General features: G+C 37.8%; 1 protein-coding gene across 1 annotated transcript in view; it reads right to left on the bottom strand.

Annotated features, from left to right (window-relative positions):
* The window catches only part of LOC148949134 (uncharacterized), a 203,270-nt gene that overhangs the window by 30,765 nt on the left and 147,433 nt on the right, over positions 1 to 25,072 (bottom strand). Inside the window, exons 13-18 of the mRNA XM_089093196.1 lie at positions 21,800 to 21,908; positions 16,293 to 16,465; positions 15,210 to 15,348; positions 11,180 to 11,424; positions 3,460 to 3,633; positions 2,216 to 2,393 (exon numbers count right to left, since the gene is read on the bottom strand). Coding sequence (XP_088949322.1) covers positions 2,216 to 2,393; positions 3,460 to 3,633; positions 11,180 to 11,424; positions 15,210 to 15,348; positions 16,293 to 16,465; positions 21,800 to 21,908 — 1,018 coding nt within the window. The remainder of the gene's footprint in view (positions 1 to 2,215; positions 2,394 to 3,459; positions 3,634 to 11,179; positions 11,425 to 15,209; positions 15,349 to 16,292; positions 16,466 to 21,799; positions 21,909 to 25,072) is intronic.

Raw genomic sequence — 25,072 nt, 5'->3', positions numbered from 1 at the left:
CGGAAAGGTAAGGAAAGGCAACTGGAGAACTGGAGGCAACTGGAGAACGTTGCCGTTCTCCAGTTGCCTCCAGTTGCCTCTGCTCCTTAAGACAAAATCCATTAAAATTATTCCCGTAAATGGGGAAAGGACAAAACCTTACTTAACTGCTGATTTAATACGAAACCAGCTGCTAACCTCATTTTCTACCTTAACCGCAGCAGTGTTGTTCTCGTACATAGCACTAATCAACACTAATTTGTCTGGTAAACCATACAGGAATAAGATCTACGCTAAAGCTCTTTAATCAACAGATTTGGACGCTTGCTCATAATCTATAAAACTGAAGACCATAGGTGTTTGATAACTCAAGCACTTCTCAATTATTAACCTAAGAGTAAAAATATGGTCAATGCATACTCTACTCTCCCTAAAATTACACTGTTCTTTCTTTAAAACTATATCTAAAGCATCTCTAAGTCTAAAATCATATCATGCTGAGTAATTTACTACCAGCAGAGACCAAGCAAATGTCTCGATAATTATCACACTCACTCTTATCACCTTTCCTATAAAGGGGTTTCATCAGAATTTTCCTAAAATCGCTAGGTACTTCCGTCTATTCAAAAAAAATCACTGAAAATAGACATAATAAGGACGTGATGGATTTTTTAGGAACAGATTACTCATTATTACAGCCAATATCAAATGATAAGACTGAAATTACCAATATGGAATGATAAGACTGAAATCAATCCCAGATGAATGAAAATTACTGCACAATTGCAAAGCTTTAAATTCAGCTGTAGTTGGGTTGAATGTGATCAATTAACATAATTGTTTTTTGAAACCAAAGAAAATGCAACGAGGTATGTTTTAAAAGACATAATATTAGCTACACCGACTTACTAAAGGATAAAGTATGATAGACAAGATATTTATTTTTTAGAATGCTATCGCAAGCCTCAAAAGGCCGAATTCAAATTTCGGAGTTAATAAATAAAAACGACAAACAAAAACACATAAAAAGCAACGAAAACCAAAAGACTGGCAGAAGAATGCCAAAATTAAAAATCACTTTATCAGTAATAACATGTTAAAAAGACAAAAACAGGTGAAAATCAGTAAAATAAACAAAACATAAAAATAAAAGAACTTTAAAAGGAAAACTTAAAAACAGGTAGGAAAAAAAAACAAGCGAAAAAAAGAAAAACAAATGGACAGCGCCAATTAATAAAGAAGAAGGATACTAAGAAGGATATAAAGAAGGTTTAGTTTTTCCGTACTGTAGGAAATAAAGCTTTTTCACGTTTGATAAAGGGTGCTTAATAAGGTACCTTTTAGGGAAACAACTAGCATAGGATATATTACCAAAACATGTTCCTAAACCTGAGGAGGGGGGCGACCCCCTTCATATACGTAATAATTTCCGTTCGTTTTAATGTTTCTCCTTAATTTCAGTTGAAAAAACTTGTTTTTTTTGTTTAATTATTTAATAGTTTTGTAAGGCAGCCTTATAATCATTACAAAACGGCCTTTTTAAGGCCTATGTAATTTATTGTCTGAAATAAGTAGCATTAGAGAAATAATCAAGAATTAACTATAGAGATAACTTTTCAGATTCTGATTAAAATATCGTTCATGACTTGAACGTTTTCCCATAGTTCTAGCCAAATCACTTAATGCAGTAAATATGGCAAATAGGGTATATGGCAGACACAATAAAGGCTGGGGACCCATAACTCAAAACCACGCCCCCCATCCCAACAAAAAAAAATTCTGAGTTTCCAGGTATTTTCTATTCAAATTAACAAATAAAGGTTGTTGTTTTAATATTCAACCCTCCTGAAAATAGAAAAAAAAAAAAAAATGTACGAGCGTACAGTACGTGCGTATGTGCCTGATATATGACAATACAGGTATATATATAGTACACACGGCACATTTTTTACCTTAGATGAAAAGTAAGACAACTCTTACTTTTTGAATAAAACCATAAATGTTACCTCATAAGGGAATTAGTGAAATTACTAGGTGTGCCTGTAGACAATCTACCGCGACATTTTGTTCATTTATATTATTTATTAAAAATTTCTGAGTTAATCCTCTGAGAAAGTTAATATACTTTAGCTCATCATTATCCAAACTCAGTTACCTCGTCTTACTGTTAGAAAAAGCAGTTGTATGAAGCAAATTTTATGACATTTATAGTCAACGTTTTTTGTCAACTGCTTACCCAAGTGTTAGCTGCCCTGGTAATGATCTGGTAAAAGCTATACACTTTCGTCTTCCTGTGTCGGGATCTATTACAGGGAACCAGGGATCCCCTTGCGGTACAGGTATGGGAGCACATTCTGGATGTACACTTCTTTTTGAGTCACAGTCTTCACAATCGAGTATAGTACCACCAAGACCTGAAATGAGTTTCTGTTTAATTTATGTTAACTTCAAACTCGTTCACAAAATAAGTCAGGTTAGTGTGGACACTTCATTTCAGGCTTTTATCTCTTAGCCCCTTTTTTCCCATCCCCGCCACAGAGTTACCTCCTTTTTTATTTTATGAAAGCTGGTGTTGTATTTTGGCGGGGATTTTGTCAGGTTGGTTTTGACATTGATTTTGGTTGATAAAAGAACAAAGAAAAATTTTATACTTAATCTCTGCACCACTTCTGAGAAAATTGAACTGTTACAAAATAGCAACGCACAAGTAAAAGGCCGTGTTTTAATGATTTTTGCTGAAAGAAAATCCAAGATCAGCAAATTTATAACTGATAAAACTTCTTCTCTCTCAAATAACCCGTTCAGAAGCCATGCCAATCAAGTCCACATTTTTAATTTTAGAGTCAAAGCAAGTGACTGACTCTTTGATACAAAAGGATAGTCGTTAACAACGAGTACTAATACCGAAAAAATAAAAATTTTGAATTTAATTGAATTACCTGAATTGAATTACTTGAACTAAAAAACTTGCATAAGTATAACCACTCGAACTACATCATCTACCTCTCAACTTCATTGAAGTAATGTTGCTAGGGCTGTTTTGAAAATATTTTAGTTTTAAAGGTTTGATTTTGATGTGAGTTCTTTTATATTCGTTCTTTCTTCATTGGTTTTGCTGGGGACGGCCGTTGGATATAGGGTCGAAATATTCATTTAAAGTTGCGTTCCACTGTCTTATACAAAAGTTTTCTCTATTGTTCTACTTGCTGTTTATGATGAAAAGGCAGTGTGGTCTTCGTCGCTATTCAAATTTTGTTCTGAAGCCAAACTTCACCCAAAATCTGCTAAAATTTTCACCTTTACCGATACTTTTTGTAAAATATAAAAAATTGGAGGTGAAATACTTAGACCCCCTTCCTCATGGAAAAAATGGAATCCCTACTTACGAGTAGCATACACGAGTAACACTTGCATCGCAGTGAATCTCGAGGAAACAGTCGATATCAGTAAAAATACAAATAGAAATAATTCATTACATACCTCGATTGACAGGAGTAAATGTGATGTCGTGGTCGAGAAACTGGGCATACTGCATTACCATTAGTGAGTATCGAACATGAGGAGCGCTTGAATCACCATGAATATTTACACTGACTACTCGAGGAGACGGTAAATTTCTACCGCTTACAGCCTTCGATCTCATTTCCACGATACCTAAGTTAAAAGAAAATGGTCATGCTTTCTCAATAATCAGGTGTTTATAGTCGTCGTCAAATTATATTTGTCAAAAGGAATTAGAGTCAGAATTATAGTCGTCGAAAGGAATTATAGTCGTCAAAAGTGGGTAAAGAATGAATATCAAGCGAAAATACTGAAAATCAGAAATTTCAAAGATTTCCAAAAGATTGGTAAACTGGTTTCCCAAAAACAAAACAAAAAGGTTTTTCGCTCTAAAGATACCTTATTCATCATTATTTATATTTCTTCTCATTTCAAAACTTTTAGATTGGCTTATTTTAACCATGCAACGATTATAATTTTTTCTTATGGCTATTATTTTTTAATCTTTATTTTATTATACTTTTATTCTTTCGATGTTTTTGGTCTTACCTTTTACTACACTAGCTCTTTCTCTTGGTTATTGTAGCAGCTAACCAATTAGTTCAGAATACAAACTAGTTTAAAAAGAAAAATTTTGACCTTATTTTCTTTTTCAAGTCTGATCTAAACAGGTCATTCCTCAATGTGCATAGCTGGATGTCCGCTGTGACATTTGTACGACTCCCCACCTGCCTTAAACCTGAATATCGCATAAACTGCAGCACCTGTAATAGTCATCAAATACAACCTGAGACAAAAATTGGAATACACGCCCTTACTAGCTACTGTCTGAGTTTTGTTTCACTGCTTAAGATGGTTCACCAAAAAGAGCAGAAACATGCAGTTTTGCGTGGATTTTCCTTCAATCATCATTTTCCATTGTAAAACAGAAAGTGAATTTAATAATCTTGACTTAAAGGCTCACTATAGACGTTTTGGGTCTGTATAGTGAAAAACTATCATAAATTGAAGATTATCTTCCAGTAACCTCGCAGGTGGCAATTTCGACAGCGACTATACCCTGATCATGTCTGCACTAAAGATACGCCTCAAATCTTCCACAAAGCTGAATAAGAGACCCGCTCGTTTCAATACGCATCTTCTCAAAGACCCTCAAACCCTCCAGACCTACATCGATGAACTGTCTACTCAAATATCGGACCTTCTTTCCAATATTCCTATAACTCAATCTAAAGAGGATATCGATAAACTGGTCACAGACTCCTCTAAACTCATCAGTGAAGTAGCGATGTCCGTCCTAGGAACCAAAAAGGGTGATAAAAAGCCTTGGATAACCAAAGAAATTACTTTATTATGTGCTCAGAAACGAAAACACAATAACAGGTCAGACAGAGAGAGCAGAGACAGATATAAGCAGTTGAAGCGTGATGTAGAAAAAGACACCTGTAGAGCCCATCGCACCTACATAAAAGACAAATACGAACAGTGTGACTCTGATTTTAAGAAAGGAGACACAACAGTCCCTCAAAAGACATTAAAAGACGTCTCGCCCTCGCGAGTTCCAGTTTCAAAAGCCCTTATGCCCATATGGCCAAGCAAGGATTTGTCTCTGCGGCTTAAGACACGACTTTTTAATACTCTGATCATCCCCATCGCAATCTACTCATGTGAAACATGGACACTGAAGGTAGATGACAATCGTCGACTCGCAACATTTGAATCTAAGTGCCTTCGCCGCATCACCAGGATCACTTACCTTGATAGAATCTCAGATGTCGAACTTCTCGAGCGCCTTAAAATACAACAAACAATTCTCATGAAGATCCAGCAACTTCGATGGCTCGGTCATGTACAACGAATGAGTCAGTCCCGTCTCCCGAAAATCACCTCCGAAGGCCGAATTCATGGTTCTCGTCTTCGTGGTCGTCCTCCAAAAAGGTGGAAGGAAAACTTCGCACCTCACCGCCTCTCGGACCTTCTTCGCCTAGCAGAAGACCATGAAGCACACAAAAGGCACACCCACGCCATTACGAAGAAAGAGGCCCCAGGACGACCTTCAAGGACGAACGGGACTTAAGTCAAGTAAGTCAAGTCAAATTAAAAATTAATATGGAATAAACTTAATCAATTGGATTTTTAAAGATAAGCCTCTGCGACAGTGTAGCCTCTGGCGAAATCTTCAAAAATGTAAAAAAATGAATATAAGATAAAATTAACCTACAGTGCAATAAGATCAAAACTGAAATTTCTCTCCAGTTTCAGGTCTCGAGTTATTCTTAACTAACACAATGTTCAAACACCACCATCGTCGTAAGGCGACCTGGAGATCCCCAGACGGTAAATTAAAAATTTTGATGGATGATTTGCTGATATCGAAGCGTGTCTTCAGTATTAGACACAGTAGCACTACCTGGGGCAGACTTCGACTCTGACTACATTCTTCTGTTGTCAAAGTTCAAGCTAAGAATGAGAAAATTACCAAAAGCAACAAAATTCCATGATTCTGGGTGAACCTCCAGCGGGATCCCGAACAAAAAGGCAGACCTGCACTTCCTCTCCTATCTAAGAAGTTCTGAGAGATACTGGATCATTCTCTCTTGAACACCACACGAAATAGATTCCCTTGCAGAACAGGTCACATCAGCAATCATCAAGACAGCGATTGACATCCTTGGAAGAAAAACCCTAAATGAAAAACACGGATCATGGATGAAATCATTAATGTATGCCAGGATAAGCGTTTGTTTTGTAATAAATCTGGCTGAAATAGCTGAGATACTCATAAACTCCTCAAGATCTGGATGGCTGAAAACCTCTATTCTGCATAAAATTGACCCTCAGCAATTCGGTAATATTCCCAAGAGCCATTACTTAGTTAGTTTGCTTGATAAGATTTTAAAGCATCTAGATGAACCAGAACGCTGGGTCAACCTCATCGCGATTGACCTAAAGAAAGCATTTGACCTGATCTGCCACAGAACCCTTATCCTCAAGTTATTGACAAATTTTAATGTTGATGTATATTTGATAAGAATAGTTAGAAGCCAAAAAACTAAGTATAAATCAGCCTATTCTGATCCCCAGCCAATTTACTGTGGTGTTCTCCAGGGAAAAATTTTAGGCCCTCTACTTTTTTGGTTATGGTTGATGAGTTGGCAAATGATGAGTCAGATCGCTTTAAATTCTTTGATGGTCTATCCGTACTGGTGCTGGGTGAAAGGAGTGTTTCAAGTCAGGCAGACAGAATAATGGCGAGTTTATCACGTCAAGCTGAGGAGGGCAAAATGATCGTCAATCGTGAAAAATTGCTCATATTAACTTTCTCTTTTCTGAGGGACAGTTTATCCCTTGCTTTACAGAATGTTTCAGGCATCATGGATATCAAACTCTTGGGAATATATCTCACACATGACCTGGAGTGGAAAAAACAGATACAAGAGATGATCTAACGGGCAAACCTGGTATCCTTTCTTTAAAACTTCTTGTTCGTCATGGTATCCCAACCCCCACTTATTGAGTATTTTTCTTGCGTTTATCAGACGGCTGGTAGAATATGCTTGTCCCGTCTGACATTACGGCCTGAATTTGGACGAGAAGAACCGCCTGGAAAGGATCCAATACCAAGCTCTTCTGGTTGTTTCTAAATCTCACAAAGCCCATTGTTGCCCCTTTTGAAACAATTTTCACTTAAAACTCTATCGACATGATGAATTATGTTTTAAATTTGGTGTCGATATTTTGGAAAATCCGCGGCTTCGTGGAATCCTCCCCCCTGAGTATCTCCCTTCGCGCCAAAGGCTCCCGCGAAATGTAGCTCAACCGGTACCAAAAATTCAGCCGGTACCAGCGCGGCATATGCCGTACGCAAGTAGTTTTGTCCCCTCGTTCGTCAAGATTTTTAATTCTGCACTAAATCGTCAATCATTGTATATATTTATTTTCTTTAGTTCATTATTCTTTTTAAACTTGACTCTGTTTAGTATCAATCTGTGATATTTTGAGTCAATGTATATTTTTTCATGACGATGGCATGGCTGTGATTTTCATATGTTTTATATGTTTAGTGTCTTATTATGACAAAAACTGCCGCTGATCGGCATGACCGTTTTTATGGCGTTTGAAAACAAAATCGTTATCAACGTATTATCAAAGAGAAAAACAGCGACAGATTAGAAAGGCGCTACATAACTGCTTGCGGAATAAATGCAATGACTGCGAAGTACAATTGAAGAAGAGGAACAGCAGAGCAGTTTTCGGAATGGTACGCGAGTTGAGCTAGAAAAAAAAAACACCCGCTAATATCAGTGATCCTGGACAAGAATGGAAAAGATATCAGCAATCCAAAGATAAAACTTGAAAGATGGAAAGAGTATTTTAAAGATAAACTCAATCCAAAGATAAATTCAGTAGCTGCTGATCCTAAATACTATTTCACTTCCTGATAGCCGACCAATAGCTCAGACCACAACCTCCACTCAAGTCTGAAACCGAGTATGCAATCAAGTCACTGAAGCAAGGAAAAGCCACTGGGCCAGATGGAGTCACCACCGAACTTCTTAATATCGGATCGGATGAGGTAAGAGATCTTTACCGTACCATTGTGGCAGTGGTGTGGGAAACTGGTTTTCGCCCTGGATGATCCAAAATCGATCAGATATTTACAGTGGCGGATCCAGGGGGAGCGCGGGGGGCACACAACCCCCCCCCCTAGCGTAGTCCAAAGTAGTGTAGTTTACTTAATTAGCTCAAATTTGCGTTAATTAAACTTGCTCCTAACGCAAGTTTATCGGATTAACTTATTTTGCACCCCCCCCTAAAAAAAATTTCTGATCAACCTATTTTGCGCCCCCCCCCCCCCAAAAAAAAATCCTGGATCCGCCCCTGGATATTCGTCGTTCGATAACTTATAGAGTGATACATCGAATTCAACCAGAGATAGTCCAGATAATAAAGAGTCTGTACGACCATTTTAAGGCCAAGTAATAACCGCTAATGGGTTGTCAAAAGAGTTCATAGCTTCGTCAGGAGTACTTCAGGGTTGCATCTTATCATATCTCTTCAACCTCTTTCAAAATACCATTCTGTTAATGATAAATTCGGAATATGACGCTACTATAGGAAGACTTCTGATAGAGAATCCTGCTTACGCTGATGATATTGACATGTTAGCCAACTCTTCACAAGAACTGCAGGCACAAGCTAGGATACTCAATGATGCCACTCAGCCTTTCGGCATGGAAATCAATATCAGCAAGACCAGAGTCATGATAATTATGAGACATGAATTATAAAACTTACATGTTATCACCATAGGCGGGAGACAAGCTGAATCGGTTAACCTCTTCTTGCAACTGGGTAACCTACTCTCCTCTGATAACTGCAATAACTCTGACATGAAACATCGATTTGCACTTGCTAGCTCTAGCTTTCGAAGACTAGCAAACCTTTGGAAAAGTAACCATCTATCAAACAAATTCAAAATGCGCCTAATTATCAGTTTAGTAATTCTCATAGTCAGGCATAGATGCGAATAATGGACACTGAAAATTGAACACGAAGGAAAACTTCTAGCTTTCGAGATAAGATGTCTCCGTCGTATCGCTAGGATCAAATACACCGACCGCATCACAAATATGGAAGTACGGCAAAGGCTCCATCTTTATTTTAGCGAGCTCTTTTCATCTTCAGATAAAGTTATATCCCGGACAAAAAAGGATAGTTTCTGGTAGCTTGCGTAGTTCCAAACAAGGTAATTTGCTGGGTTATCTTAATTGGGTGAGAATAAATGAGGTCTTTAGGACCTGAATTTTCTTTTTAGTCTTTAAAATATGCTAAGCATGTTGAAAGAAAAAGTGACGTAAATTTTGGGGGGGGGGGATGAAAGGGGCATTGACACCAGCAACGACTTTTTGCTATTTTCTATGTATTTTGAAAATACCTTCTTTTTTTTCGGTATTTACGTGAAAATGGCTTTCTTGATACTTCCATTGAAAAAATTGAAAAAAAAGAAATAATCCCCCCTATCCTTAGATTTTGAAAAAAATATATCCCCCCTAGATCTTGAATATTACACCACCACCCCCCAATTTCCGTCAATTGACGCCACTGGAAGGGAAGTTTAAGGCAAGGTAATTAGGTAGACCCCTTTAGTTTGGTTCGAATAAACTCAAGATATCGTAATAAATATCGACATTGAAACCACAAGGTAAACAAGAAAGTGGATATCAGAAAGTACCTGCCTATAAAAGGATCGCCCCTACTCTGATTGATTTAAACTCAGACAAAGTTATAGATCGGACAAATTAGGAACAAGAAAAATCTTAAGATCCACATAATTAGTCAAATATTTTGCTCATATTTCCCGTGCTTTAGTATTTTTGTTTCTTTTAAAATTGACAAACCTGGACCCACTCAAAGACTAAAGAGCATTTTCATCCCCCAAAATAAAAAAGGTCCTTTACCTAGGTAAATAGCCTGAAAAAAAAAATTGTCACGGATTTGACATTGACGATGATGTTAACATCAAAACAAATACTAGTACTAACAACTCCCCACAGCACCATGCCACCTGAGGCCAATACAGCTACGCATGTTCCTCCTCCACCCCAGTAAAAATAATGTATCTTCTATTTACTTTTCTGGGGTTTAATTTATAAGCTAAATTCGTATAAATTTAAAACATCTTGATAAATATCGAAGAAACTAGTTTTAAGTTTTAAACTATATTTTCAACTATAGAATGAACTATGCTTTGGAGCACTCACAACTGAGATTGTAAAATAGCTGAAACACAAAAAAAGAATGAAGAGCCATTGGTGGCACATAGTGTGTTTGAAGTACGAACTATACTTTACAGCCCTCAAAACTAGACTGGGATGCATCCCCCATAGGTGGTACATATTGCTATCTTGGGACAGTGGCGGATCCAAGGGGGGGGGGGGAGAGGCCTCCCCCCCCAACGTAGTATAATGTAGTTTAGTTTACTTAAATAATGAAAGTTTGCGTTAATTAAACTTGGTCCTAACGCAAGTTTATCAGATCAAATTATTTTGCCCCCCCCCCCTGCTAAAAAATCCCGGATCCGCCCCTATCTTGGGAAATGGCACATTATGTTTGAGGTAAAGTGTAGACACATGACAAAGATGTTAGTGCACAATACTGTTTTTGACAAAATTCAGAAAGAAAGTTTCAGCACATTGTTGTGCAGAAACGTGCTGCAAAAATCATACTCATTACGAATCTGCTCTCAAGTCGCTAAAAATGCCCTCTCTCCATGACCACAAATACGAACTAATCTTCAAGTTTGGACACTCACTACTCCCGAGTCAGAAGCATTGTTCGTTGTTGCCACCTCCTTGTACAAAGTGTCTACCTACCCGAAGCAGGAATAAGATTTAACCAATGAGAGGCCATACCCGTCATTGTACGTAATCTTTTATTCCTTTTTTTCGTTAGAACGTTTAATCGTTCGTAATTTATTCACATTTTAATTTATTGACCTTGTAAAAAGTAGCGTAATTTAGTTGCAACCAAGGCCAAAATTATGAAAGCTGTTTTTATTAAATAAATCTTGAGTCTTTTAAAATTAACATTAATAAGTTACTTTCTATAATTAATTAGTTTATAATTATATTTATAATTAGTTACATTAACTAGAGTTACATTTATGATTAATATTATAAAATAAGTAAGCTATTACCATCTTGATATCTAGGTGCTAAAAGACGCACAAAAGCTCGTATTGACTTTCCAAGCTCTGGAAATTGAAGATTGTTGCACCATCCTGTCATCGTTCGAAATTTGGCTGTATGATCGCATGGGAGTGTCTGTTCGTCACATTGGAACACTCTTGGAATGTCAACGATTTCACTGACATCTATATTTGGCAGCACTGTCATCAGTTCGAGAAGATTAGTCGGCTGAGTTTCACTATCTTTTTGGTTGCTAGAAAATATGAATATAAAATGGAACGAATGGAACAGATGCAGACACTGCTGTAAATTCAGCTGCAGAAATCAAATTTACTTCCATTCACATACATTTTACGCATATTTTTGCTGATAATGATGGGTTACATGCAGAGCCGTTCCTAGGGGGGGTGGTATCCGGGAAAAACTAATTATAGCGTCTGCCTTCCCACTCAAATCTAAGCAAAAAAGCCACATCCAAGTGAAAAATTTGATCCAATTGAGCTACCCCCCCCCCCCAGCCACGACGCCTCCCACACCCAGCCATGGCACCCGGGACAGCCTTGCCGGTCCCCCTCTTTGAAGGGCTCGAGTTGCATGTTGCTTAAAAAGCCTTGCAAAAACAACCTTCACGTTTTCGTAAAAACATGTCACACGGACCAACATCGAATTCTGTCGAACTCATTGCAACGATGAAAATAGTTTAAGGACTTACTTTTATTCAAGTTCAAATAAAAACTAATTAACTTTTTCTGAGTAATTAAAAATTAGATGCTTTGATACTTGATTAAGGGGGAAAACATCATTTTCACGAAGTGCTACAACCTGTAAAAGCCTCATAGTTAGACCCCGGCACCGCACCAATAAGGGAAGACCGGCGGCGGGGCCAAAAAATGGCAGTGCGCCGCCGGCCACCCGCCGATGAGTTGTCGGTGGCGCGCCGCCGGTGCGATCAGTGTTGATCGCAAGGCCATATCCCGGGGGGGGGTTACCCGGTTTGACCCCCCCCCCCGAAATGTTTGTTTGACTCGTAAAAACGTAAGAAAAATGGACATAAACAAATTTTGTATGCGTTTTTTGAGGTTTTTTATGTACCCCCCCCCTAAAAAAATTAATAACAACCCCCCCCCTCCCGAACAAAAATCCTGGACGCGCTTCTGGTTGACCGCAAACATTAATGTTTTCATCAGTTTTTCTCAAATCCCGGCTTGAGTTTACAAAAGATTTGGGCCTACTCATGAGTTAAAAACTTCGCAAGTTGCTGGCTGAACGCTGGTCTTCTTCGTTATTCATCAAGAGAAGTATAAATCTGTAAGAAACGAGATGGCAGTGGCGTTTCAGAACCCTTGCATAATAGTTGAAATAATAGATAACAGATTCGCCATGGCATTCAATAAGATCCAAGGAATCTAATTAAAAGGGAGCACACACAAATCGGATCGGATTTTTATGCTGATTTCAAATATATAGAATATTAGAGCCTGAGAATATTATCCTTTTTTTCAAAGAAGGAGGAAAATACCCCCTAGTCATAGAATCTTGATGAAAATCACACCATCAGATTCAGCTTATCAGATAACGCTATTATAGAGATTTAAAGCTCCTATATGCAAAAATGCGGCATTTCGTATTTGTTTCTGCCAGAAGAAAGATCACAGATTCGTTTTTATTTTTTTTTTTTTTTCTTCCCAGGGGTGATCGTACTGACCCAGTGGTCCTAAAATATTGCAAGAGGGCTCGAACGAAAATACAAAAGTTCTAGTGCCCTTTTTAAGTGACCAACAAAATTGGAGGGCCTAGGCCCCCTCATTTTTTTTCCAAAGTCACTGGATCCAAATTTTGAGATATCCATTTTGTTCAGCATAGTCGAAAAATCTAATAACTATGTCTTGAGGTGTAAAATGACCCGCCACAGTCCCCGGGGGAAGAGCTGCAAGTTGTGAACATTGCCCATTGTTTACATATAGTATTTGTTATTGGGAAGCATACAGTCATTTTTTTGGGGGGGGGGGGGGGCTTGGGGTGGATTTCTAATGGGAGAATCTTCTTTTGGGAGGGAAATTCCTGTTGATTGAATATTCTAGGGGAAATGTTACAGTAGGGGGTCTTGACAGAATTACTATGCGAAATTCTTTTTAATTGTCTTACATTCTCTATGCCAAATTTTTTATATGGAGATGTTCCGGGGGAATTATCCGGGGCTTTTTTTCGTACATTTTCTTTGCTGGCAAGTAATTTCCATGGAAGGGGGCATTTCTGGAGTGACCGAGAAACCAATATAGAGATTATAAATCTTATTCCAATGAAAAAATGGTAAGGAGAACTTTTCAGGGTGAATCGTCCACAAGCAATTTTACAGAGGGGGAATTCTCAGCAAAGAAGGAACTGTCTAGAGAGAATTTGACGGGGGGGGGATGCACTTTGCGTTGGATGAAATTTCCACAGGAAGTGCCGTGAGGGGGAGGGGTTTATTTCATAGAGGGTGTTCCAGATTTACCGGTATTATTTGAAAAACGAACTGAAATTATGCCATATATGAAGGGTTGCCCCCTCCTCAATTGTTTACGCTAAATTTTGACTGTTTGCTAAAATTGAAACTTAGGGGATGTTTAATAAGAATATGAAGCTTTTTAAAAGCGCTAAAAGCTTTAGCGTAAAGAGTAAGTTATTGAGGAGGGGTAACCCTTCATATACGGAATAAATCTGCCGAAATTAATATGCAAATCGTGTTTTAATTTTTCATGCACGGTGAGCGGTTATCAAAAAGTTGATAGTAATTACAAAGACTGGGTAATTATTTACTGGATAGATACTTGATTAGGAGGAAAAAGATACAGTACGGACCGGATAATTACTTGAAACAGGCCGATCAATTATTATGACTAGGTCAATGGTAGTTATAAGGACTGGGTAATTAGTTCCTCGGTAGATGCTTAATTAGGAAAGAAAAGATACAACGCAGACTAGGTAATTAGTTGACACTGGCTGGACAATTATTATGAAAAATTCCACATTAATCAAACGAGCCAGGTAATTACTTATTTAGCCGATTCTTCATTACAAACAAAAATACTATTTTGAATAAGTGCCAAACCTATGAAGTACTTAGCTATGCAGGAATAAGCTCCTGCAACACGGACTGGGCAATTACTTGACACGGATCAGGTAATTCCTGCATAGCTAAGTACTTCATAGGTTTGTTCCGAGAATCTATTTGGTAGATTCTTGATTGGAAACAAAAATATTTTTCTGAATACTTGCTAAACCTATGAAATTTTTAGTCACGTCAGAATAAGCTCATGCAACGTGGAGTGGGTAATTACTTGACATGGATATGTTAGTTGTTATAAACAACTACATAGTATTCCACGGACTAGGTAAATATTTATTGGGTAGATTCTTGATCAAGAGGAAAAAAACATTTGAAATACGTACCAAACTTTACGGAGTTCTGTCCCAGGGATTTCAATTTCAGAAAATATATAGGAGAGGGGAGAGAGCAAAGTTTATTTTTCAAAATCTAGGGAGGTGGGTTGTTGTTTTTCGTTTTTTTTTGTAATGAAAACAACAAAAAAAGGTACACTGTAATAGAGAGAGGTACTTCAGTATTAGCCAGTACACACTCGAGAATTTGCATCGGCTAGATCAGACAATAGCCAGTTTATAGCTGTCTGTCAACTAAGCTTAGGCTCAGTTGAAATTTACGTTGTAGGTAGGCTATATTTTATTAAAGATTTAATACGTAGAGTTGGTATGTTGGATGGGTTAGGTTATGTTAGATATTTGATATAATGCGTTCTGGGAGGCCCCCCTTCCATAGTTCTTTGTTTTATTTTCCATACTTTTGTTACTAAAGTATTATATTTTCATCATATATTGATGTATTTCCTTATGATTAACCTAACTTCACTTCTTCAGTGTGTAATGGCTAATACACAAGTACCGAGAGGGATACTAGGGGATAATTGCCCTCTCTAATTGATGTGCTCACTTTTCTCATAGGATAGGAATTAGCCCCTACAACACGAATTTGGTAATTACCTGTTCAATATGTTAGTGACAAAACGTTTTGAAGCAAACTGTAGAACCCGAGAAATATTTGCGATGAGTGTCGCTTGTCGTTTCGGTCGACTGAAGCTATAGGCAGTGCCAATTGGAGACTTTGGATCAGCACCTTTATCTAAAAAAGGTATAAAACATAAATGCATTTTAAATGTATTATCATACAAAAAAATTATATTCTATACATATGTTGTATATTTTGTAAGGAAGGAGACACTTGCATATATATTTTATAAATGTTAATAATAAAATATATATTTAATATATATAACATCAAAAAAATTAAGTTTATATAAAAAATAGGTATATAAAAGAGTTAAAACAAGTCTTGCATAGTGGAAGAAAGATAGTGTAATGATGTTAAATAGGGAGATTAGAAAAATAGTGACGTCACTGAGAGGAGCAGGAGTCAGATTAATTCTCTAAAAGCAAGAGCGTCTAATTCTCTAGAAGAATGTGATGAAAAAGATGCTAAGCGGTTTTTTTTAAGTTAAACAAACAAAAATGAAAAGGATGTTTTTTGTTTATTCTAATAGATAAGATATTTATTTCAAAATGTTGTCTATCACAAGGCCAGGCGGGGTCAGATGTGCATTTCGGAGTCAAAATATAAGAAAAATCACAAACACAACAGCAGCAAAAACAAAGCCAATAAAGAAGGGAGAGAAACTTTATATCAGAAACTTAAATTGGTTTAAAATTAAAACGCATATAAGATTAGCTAAAGGACATATTAACACATAACAACACTGACAGAATAATCGTTAGTTGAACGTTACGCCTGATCAAAAGAAAAAGAGAGAGAGAGAGAGAAATGTATAATGAAATTAAGAAGTTAACGAAAGCACAAAAGCGAAGCAGAACTCGTTCTTAAACTGTTGATTACTATGAGGTGTGATTCGCTCTTTAAATAGATTGCAACCTTGATTACATCCAAGAAGTTGTGTCTATAAAAGGACAGCATTGCAGCTTATTTAGCTGTGACCCACATTTCATCCTAATAAACTATTAACGAAAAGCTCCTGTTGTCGTTTGTGGAACAGAAATAAAGCGGCACATTACCTGTACCAAGCAAGTTTAGTTCTTGTGTAAACATATCATCAGCTTCTCTTTTAGCTCTTGAAATTGATTCCTCCAAGACGTTATCTGGGACAACAAAGTTTGGCGATGCAGTTCTCCAAGGACTTAAATCCATTTTTGAAATAACGCCATCATTGCATGACATGTCTGCATTCCTAGGAAGACAATAGCTAATATTAGTATAGTAAATTCTGTTCATCAATTTCTTCCTATTTGGAAGCTTTTCAAACGCCTGGAACCTATTTTTACTGATCACTGTTGCAGGGTTAGCTGCAATTTAGTGAAGGACCAACCACGGCCCATAATAATCCAAAATTATTATGCGGGGTAAGGCATAGGCAGGAAGGCGGGGGGCCGAAAACGGGCCAAAATCGTTTTGTCTTTGATCAGTTTGTATATATATATATATATATATATATATATATATATATATATATATATATATATATATATATATATATATATACATGGAAAAATTGGCGGGGTAATATATAACTTAAACCCGAAAAGTAAACCCATAAATTCTTTGAAAGGGACGAAACAATTACTACCCAAATAGAATGACTTTATAGAGCCCGATAGATGACTTTATATGAGTGATCAGTACCAGAAGGTAAAAATCCTTGAAATGCGCTTTGTGGGTATAGTCTAGGAATAAATCGACATAATTCAAGGAAAGATAGAAAACTTTATATTGCTCAATTTTGTAAAGGAAAGTATTGAACATCCTTCGCCTCTGGCTACATATTAGTATATACTTGTACATTTGTACTCGTTTCTGTCCTTTGGAACAACAGAAACAGAAGAAAACCTTGGAAATAAAAAAAGAAGCCTATTTCTGTTGTTGAAGGGAAAAAAAGCAGTGGCCATGCTTACTTTAGTTCTAGGCGCATTCCCTCCAGAAAATTCACAAGTAAAATTGAGCTGCCAAAAAAAAACAAGAAAAGAAGAGATTTTGGAATGTAATTCTACCTATATTCCAAAACAAGGCAGAATATATGGTTGTGTTCATCTTAAACTTTCTTGGGTCTGACTTGGAGTTTGACTCGATGTTATTGAAATCAAATTAAAAAGGACACCCCTTGTATTTCAGACAGAAAAACACTCTGTTGTACACCTAGTGGACACGTTCTCGGTCCCAGGGGATCAACTAGTACTATGTACTTTAGATGAAGTCCACGGCAAGGCCGTGTCCGGGGGGGGGGGGGGTACCCGGTTTGCCCCCCCCCCCGAAATTTTTGACCGAGTCGAAAATTAGTTTAAAAAATACCTGTAAAGACAAAACCTTACCAGAAAAAAAATTATGCTCCCACACTAAATCCTATTGCATTTTATGGGTAAACGGTTCTGATCAGCTTACTTAATTAGGTAACCTTAGGTAACCCCATGTTCACCTGACCTTGCATAGTAAATTAGGGTTAATATGCGCTATTATCCTATTACATTTTGTGGCATACAAAAATCCTATTGCAATTTTGTGGGTAAACGGTTGTGATCAGCTTACGCAATTAGGTAACCCCATGTTCGCCTTATTAAGCAAGGTCAGACCTTGCATAGTAAATTAGGATTAATGGGGGCTCGAGGTAAATTTTATAAGAGAGTGCAAGATTGTCAGTTCAGTTCAATTTCGGACTTAGATAAGAGAAGAGCGATTTTCAACATGAGGAGGAAGGGTGACATTACGTCGTTTTTCGCGCCCAAGCGGACCAGGGATGTTTCTGAAAGTGGCGTTAGCGGGACGTTTGCGGAGCATTCATCTACACCTGTGGATCTGAAGGGCACTGGAGCCATCGTTGAAGCTTCTGAATCACGGAGACTGGAACCAACCACGACGCAACCTGCACCAACCCAGTCTCTTTCGTTGTTTGCAAGTGACATCGGTCGTTTTGTCAACAAATCACCCAGTCTCGATACAAAATCTAAACTTCGTTTGCTGAAGAGCCCTTGGACTCCAGATATCTCCTACATTTTTCCAGTATCCGAAAAACAGAACCTGAAATTTCAGTTAACTTGGCTAGCTCGTATCAGTTAGTTGTCCTACTCTCCGTCTGAGGACGATACTTTTCGTAGATTTTGCATTCTGTTCTCGTCAGAGACAGCTGGCAAAGGCTGCCACCAGTGCTTGGGGAATCTAGTTACCAAACCATTCTCTAACTGGAAGGATGCGATAGAGTGCTTCAAAGCTCACCAACAAGCAGAGTTTCATAGAAACTGCATCGTATCGGCTGAAAACTTCATTTCTGTCTCTGAGAAAAGGCAGGACAATATCGTGCACCAACTAGACAAGGCGAGGAAAGCGCAGGTTCAGTAAAATCGCCAGAAGTTGCGACCAATTGTTGAGACGGTGATATTTTGTGGGCGGCAACAGCTTGCCCTTCGTGGTACCAACGATTCCGGCCCCATTTCGGTCTCGGATCCAGAACCTTCTCACAATGATGGCAACTTCCGAGCAGTACTGTGGCTGGGGGAGAGATACGGTGACGATGTTCTGAAGATCCATCTTCTTTCTACGGCCGGAAATGCCATATATCTTTCTCCCATCATCCAGAATGGTATTATCGCCGCATCCGGGGAGCTTCTTCAGCAGTCTATTGTGGAAAGAGTAAACACAAGTCCATGCTTTTCGGTGCTTTCCGAGGAAACGGCGGATGTTTCGAATACAGAGCAGCTGTCTGTTTGCGTCGGCTACACTTTCAAAGGGAACCTGCATGAGGACTTTCTTGGTTTTACTCCAGTTTCTGATTTGACTGGGCAAGGTCTGGCTTCATCAATCCTGCGATTTCTCGAAAGCCTTGGTCTTAATCTGAACAAGATGGTTGGTCAGGGGTATGACGGTGCAGCAGCGATGAGTGGGCATCTTAGGGGTGTCTAGGCTGTTATACGTGAAAAGTATCCGAAGGCGCTTTATGTCCATTGTAGTGCGCACAGTCTCAACTAGGTCATCTCTTCTGTATGCTCTATCCTGGCGTTTAAGCATTTCTTCGGTGTCTTGTCACAAGTCTGCAGTTTTTACCATACTTCCCCACTCATGACATAGAATTTAAAAGAGAAGATCAACGAAATACTACCGGATTCAAGGAAACATACTTTAACCGGACTCTGCGAAACAAGATAGAGCGCCACGATTCAGTCGTGCGTTTTCTTGAGCTGTACCGACCAATCCTGCGATCCCTGGAAGCTCTTGAAGAGAACGGAAATGCAGAAACTTCTGCAAAAGCGGCGCAGTTGCTGGACACGATGAACCAGTCGCAATTTGTTGTGTGTCTCCATGTGGTCAAAGAGCTTTCTGCCTTACGCTTCCACTGTGCAAGACTCTTTAGTCAGTTGACTGTGATTTGGCAGCTGCATGCAGGCACGTGGAAACTGTCCTTTCAAAAACAAAGGAAATGCGAAGGAAATGCTGCTACTGCTTTCACGTCTATTTTCGACGAAGTTTAGCGTTTTGCCAGCGACTTAGGACTGGAGATGACTCGTCCAAGGACGAGAGGTGGCCGGAGTATGCATGCAGACGATCCAGACCTTCTCAGCCACTATAGAACCTCACTCTTTATTCCTTTCCTGGACCACTTCACCTCCGAGCTGAAACAACGATTTGTGCTTCAACAGAAACTGCTGTCAAAACTCTGCGTCCTTTCTCCTGCCAAAATTATTTCTGTTGATCTGAAGGCATTAAACCTGGAGTCATTGGTTGAATTGTATGGCGATATTCTTCCCGAGCCACTAGCCAGACTGTCTGAAGCAAGAAATTGAGCTATGGCGCATCAAGTGGGAGAATGTTCCGGTATCAGAGAGGCCACTTGTGCTGTGTCTTCGCTTCAGGCATGCGACACCACCTTTTTTCCAAATGTTTTTCTTCTTCTGGCTGTTCTTGCGACGTTACCTGTTAGCACTGCTACTCCGAAAAGAAGTTTCTCAACGCTCAGAAGGCTCAAAACCTGGCTGAGAAATTCAACAGGAGAAGAACGATTGAGTGGCTTAGCCCTCCTTGCAGTCCATAGGGACGTTGACATCTGCCCTAACAAGGTCATCGACATTTTGCAGGGAAGAAAAATCGTCGCCTGGATTTCGTTTTATAGATATTCACCCTTAGTTTTAGCTAAAAAAAAAAAAAAAAAAAAAAAAAAAAAAAAAAATATAGACTTCTTCTACTATTTGGCTTCTTTTTGAGTTAAAAAAAAAAAAAAAAAAAACCTCAAAGATACGAAAGTATGCCTAGTGGACGCGTCCTCGTTTGCAAGGGGTAGCCTAACGGTCTCGAGCTAACTTAATTTTGCTCGAGGATGTTAGACAAAGTAAACGGGAAAAAATTGGGTAGCCCCCCCCCCCCCCCGAACAAAAATCCTGGATACGGCCCTGGTCCACGGGAAGTAATTATTCCTGCTTGTTAGTCCCAGTCTGTTATTTCTGAGCACTTCAATCATATAGAGACCATATGACGACCAAATAATTTTCTTTAACATTTATATTACCCTGTTATGATAAATCAGCCCCCCAAAACGAGAAAAAAAAATTAAAAGAAATCAAAATGTAAAAATAATACTATGAAATATTCAACCCTACATATTCGGAAAATATTCCAAAACTCTTCTTTTCCTTATCCTTTTTATTTGTCATACTTTCCCTTTAGCTAATCAATTTTGCATTTGGGAGGGGGGGGGTTCCACGGGAGGATTTTTAGGGTTAATTGTAAGGGGGTGGAATTATCTGGGGGAGAATTGTCAGAAAAGGTATTATCCAGAAGAATTTTCTGCGGAGATTTCACGCGGAAAATTTTCCATGGTAAATTTTACGCACGGAGAGTTTTCCGAGGGAATTATCAACGAGGTAAATTTTCTGGGGAAGGAGAAAATAGTCAAATGCCCTTACTCTTAATGGCCTATTAATAAGCCGAATTTCTGGCAGAAAGATATACTTGACCTTTCTTAACGTATTTAAATAGAATATTTTACAATAGAAGTAAAATATGTAGAAAAAGCTATGAAGTTAAATACAATGGGGAAATTAACAAAAATTTAAAATTAAAATTAATTAAAATTTCAAGAGATTCTCCTTTACCAAATCACGAGAATCCTAACACAACAAAATTATGCACAGTTTAAGAGCTAACTGATTTAGTCCATACCCTTACGCAAGTAAAAACAGAAAATAAACCCCTGCCTCTAAGAACTTTCCTGGAGTTAACCATACAGGATGTCAGAACGGTAGTTGAAGGTGTAAAAAACAGCATATGTTTTCCACAAAATACAGATTTGAACAGAATATATCCCCCCCCCACCCCCCCCCCACCCCCCTATCGAGGTATGATAGCACAGGGATTTTTCTTTTTTTGGAAAATTCTAGGTATTATAATGAAAATTTCATAGGCGGGAAGGAGGCATGGATCCAACCCCCTCCCCATCCCCCTACTTTTCTGCCTGGCTTCACTCTCGTGCCTCTAAAAAAATATCGATCCGACATAACTAAAATGGAATATAAGTAAACTTGCTTACAAAAACGGATCAGCGTAAAGGAAAACGCGTGGCTGAATCATTTTCATCGCATCACCATTATCACAAAACAGTCTCGCCAGGCTGGTTTTCTTTATCTGATGCAATTGATCTACAAAAAGACAAAGAAAAACATGTCACAAACTTCCAAGGTCACAATTTAACAAGATAATTTGGGCGAGATTTAGGCAGTTAAACCAAGTTTCTTTCTCATGCGCTTATTACAAAACATACTGCTGGAAAGTGTTATTTAAATATTAATATCAATTGGGGACGAAGTAACAGATTTTGCATTTTAAGCTACCCTGTTCAGTGTTCATCTGGAACTACCCTGTTCAGATAATCGGTTAAATATCTTATCAATTAACCCTAGAGTTTGAGCAGTTAAAAATTGAAGAGATTTAATTTTGGGGCATTTTCAACCAATTACCATAACCAAACATCTGTCCAGCCGTTTTTGAGCGTACCCTACCATCAGAGAGCTGATTTTCCACGGCGGGGCCAAATTTACAATAAATATAAAATACTTTTCAATCACTCCAAAATCCCTCTGTTTATCACAAATTCCCTTCCTCTCCAAAAATTGCAGAAAGTAAGGATTTTTTACCCCGCAATTACAGGAACCTAATCTTTCTTTTTCTCTTTGGGTAAACTTTCGATATTATATACAGTCAGATTTCCCACTCTGAGAATTCTGTGGATTTTTGCTTGAATCGATATGTTCCCAGGAGTGAGGCACTTTTTTGTTTCACTTGCATATCACGTGGACCATGATAATGGAAGCATGTGGAGAAATTGCCACGTGCATCAGTTTTATTAGAATATTGTTAGTGTCATTCATCATAAAAAAAAACAATGATGACTAATTAAATCTAAAGTTTGAAAGAACATTGCAGCCCTCATACCTAGGGTCTGACCGACATGGATTTTTGTGGTCCGATACCGACATATTGGTATCGCACTGATACGATACCCGTATAATTTGCCGATAAATTCCTCTCCGAAAAAAAACCTTACCTAAAGTTTAGCCCCCCCCCCCTTTCTCTGTCCATATTCATACTCACTTGTTCGTCCCTGGTCTATTATGCACCAAAGAAAAGCCTCAATAATTCACTTTGGATTCCAAAAATTCGGCCATTTATAAGATTTGTTTGATTTTCTTTACCTTTTCTGATCAGCAGCTTCTGAGCACACAAAAGAAATGGCGGATATTTGCGGAAGTGACAAATAAGAAAAAAAATCACCAAAGAAGCCGGTTTAGTTACATAAGCACAAATACGTCAAAATTTGATTGAAAGAAGAGTAAGATATTTATTAAAATTGATTATTCAAATCCAAATTTCAATGAATTTTAATCATTTACATGTTAAAGTTAAAACTTCACTCTGGATTCATATGATATGGTCTCTTACTAACGAATCCATGCTAGGCACACCAGATACGGGGGTGCAGCTAGAGTTTTAAGTTTGGAGGAGGGATTTATAGAATATGTTGACAAAATCGTCCAGTATGCCGACAAATGCGGACACATAAGCTAAATTAACAATGTAAATATGTATATTTTCCAAGGTGTTGGTACGCGCCGGTGACACTTTGGAACCTCCCCCCATCTTACAGCACTCCCTCTACCCCTGCACCTGCACCCGTGACTGGATATCATGGTTTTAACCGATTGAATCTTGGATCTTTCCTCCACGCAAGTGAACATTCATTAAACAGAAACCGTATGGTTTATTGTATTCTTTTTAGCTGCTTTGGTAGAAGATGTACGCTCTTGAAGTCACCATACATTTATAACATGGCTGAACCAAGTGTGTATTGACAACAAATAATTTTGACTCATCTCTGCTACTCGCTCCATAATGGTCAGACTTAGCTGGCGGCTCCACACCCCCCCCCCCCACCCCAAGGATTGAACAATCGAAATTACCTGAGGAAATCTTGTGCTATCTTCTGGACAAGTTGCGCATATATATATATATATATATATATATATATATATATATATATATATATATATATATATATATATATATATATATATATATATATATATATATATATATATATATATATATATATATATATATATATATATCGGACGATAACCAATATTTCTTTCCCGATATCCGATAATGACACTGACCCTCATAATGGCCCGATAATATCGGTCGTCCGATATATCGATCAGGTCCTACAGATACCTCCTATGTTTGAAAGTTTTCCAAATCCTTGACAATGGTGTAACGCCCCAATCTTTTAAAGTTCCATTGAAATCAGAGTAGCCCCCCCCCCTTCATGGAATTCACGATTTTCCCTTTTTTTTAAATATATATATATATATATATATATATATATATATATATATATATATATATATATATATATATATATATATATATATATATATATATATATATATATATATATATATATATATATATATATATATATATATATATATATATATATATATATATATTTCCACTCAATCAGTTCAAAGAATAACATTTCATTTCACTGTCATTGGTACTTCAAAAGGACAGATTTATAAAAGAAGATGAATTCCTTTTTCTGTACTAAATTGTAAAATTTGGAAAATAAATTTTGCCCATTTTGTATAACACCAAAGATGTGATAGTCATAGAATCATTTAATCGTATTGAAAGGATAGTTCAAAAGGGGGGAGGGGGGCAACCAGGGTAGGCTGCCCTGGGCGCCGTGGTAATTTTTTTTTATTTGTGTTTGAATTGGGAGGGGTGCCGTAATTAATTTTGCCTAGGGCGCCACAAGCCCTAGGAACGACCCTGCGTATTGGTGGAATGAAAAGAATAAATTTTGACTTAAATCGGCATGTTTTCCTGACTTGGAATGAGCCATTTCCACTCTTGTCTCTCATTGAAATTGGTGTATCCCATGGAAAAATTGTCACATAAAATGATTTTGATAAACTATTATTTTCAGGAGGGGTCAAACTCAATCAGGAAATGGGGGAGAAGGTGTACTTACAGGAATTCTATCGCACAAATGCAATAGTTTCGATTAATAGCAATAGCATCCACTAACACAATAGTTCCAGAGTGATTCGCAAAAATTCTTAAATAAAATCTATTTATTGTAATTCCACTAGTCTGTCTCGTTGAAGCTGGTGTACTACGTGGAAAAATTCTCCAATGGATCGATTTCGACCCATTATTCTTTATTAGGAGCGGTACATCTCTATCAAGGGAGGGGAAGATGCATTATGTGTTGTTCTTTTTTGAATGTTGTTATAAA

The sequence above is a fragment of the Artemia sp. Qi Xiang Cuo genome, chromosome 8, assembly GCF_049724085.1.
Source record: "Artemia sp. Qi Xiang Cuo chromosome 8, ASM4972408v1, whole genome shotgun sequence".
Classification (NCBI taxonomy): Eukaryota; Metazoa; Arthropoda; class Branchiopoda; order Anostraca; family Artemiidae; genus Artemia; species Artemia sp. Qi Xiang Cuo.
The sequence above is the reverse complement of the archived record's forward strand: the minus strand, read 5'-3'. Positions and strand labels throughout refer to the sequence as shown.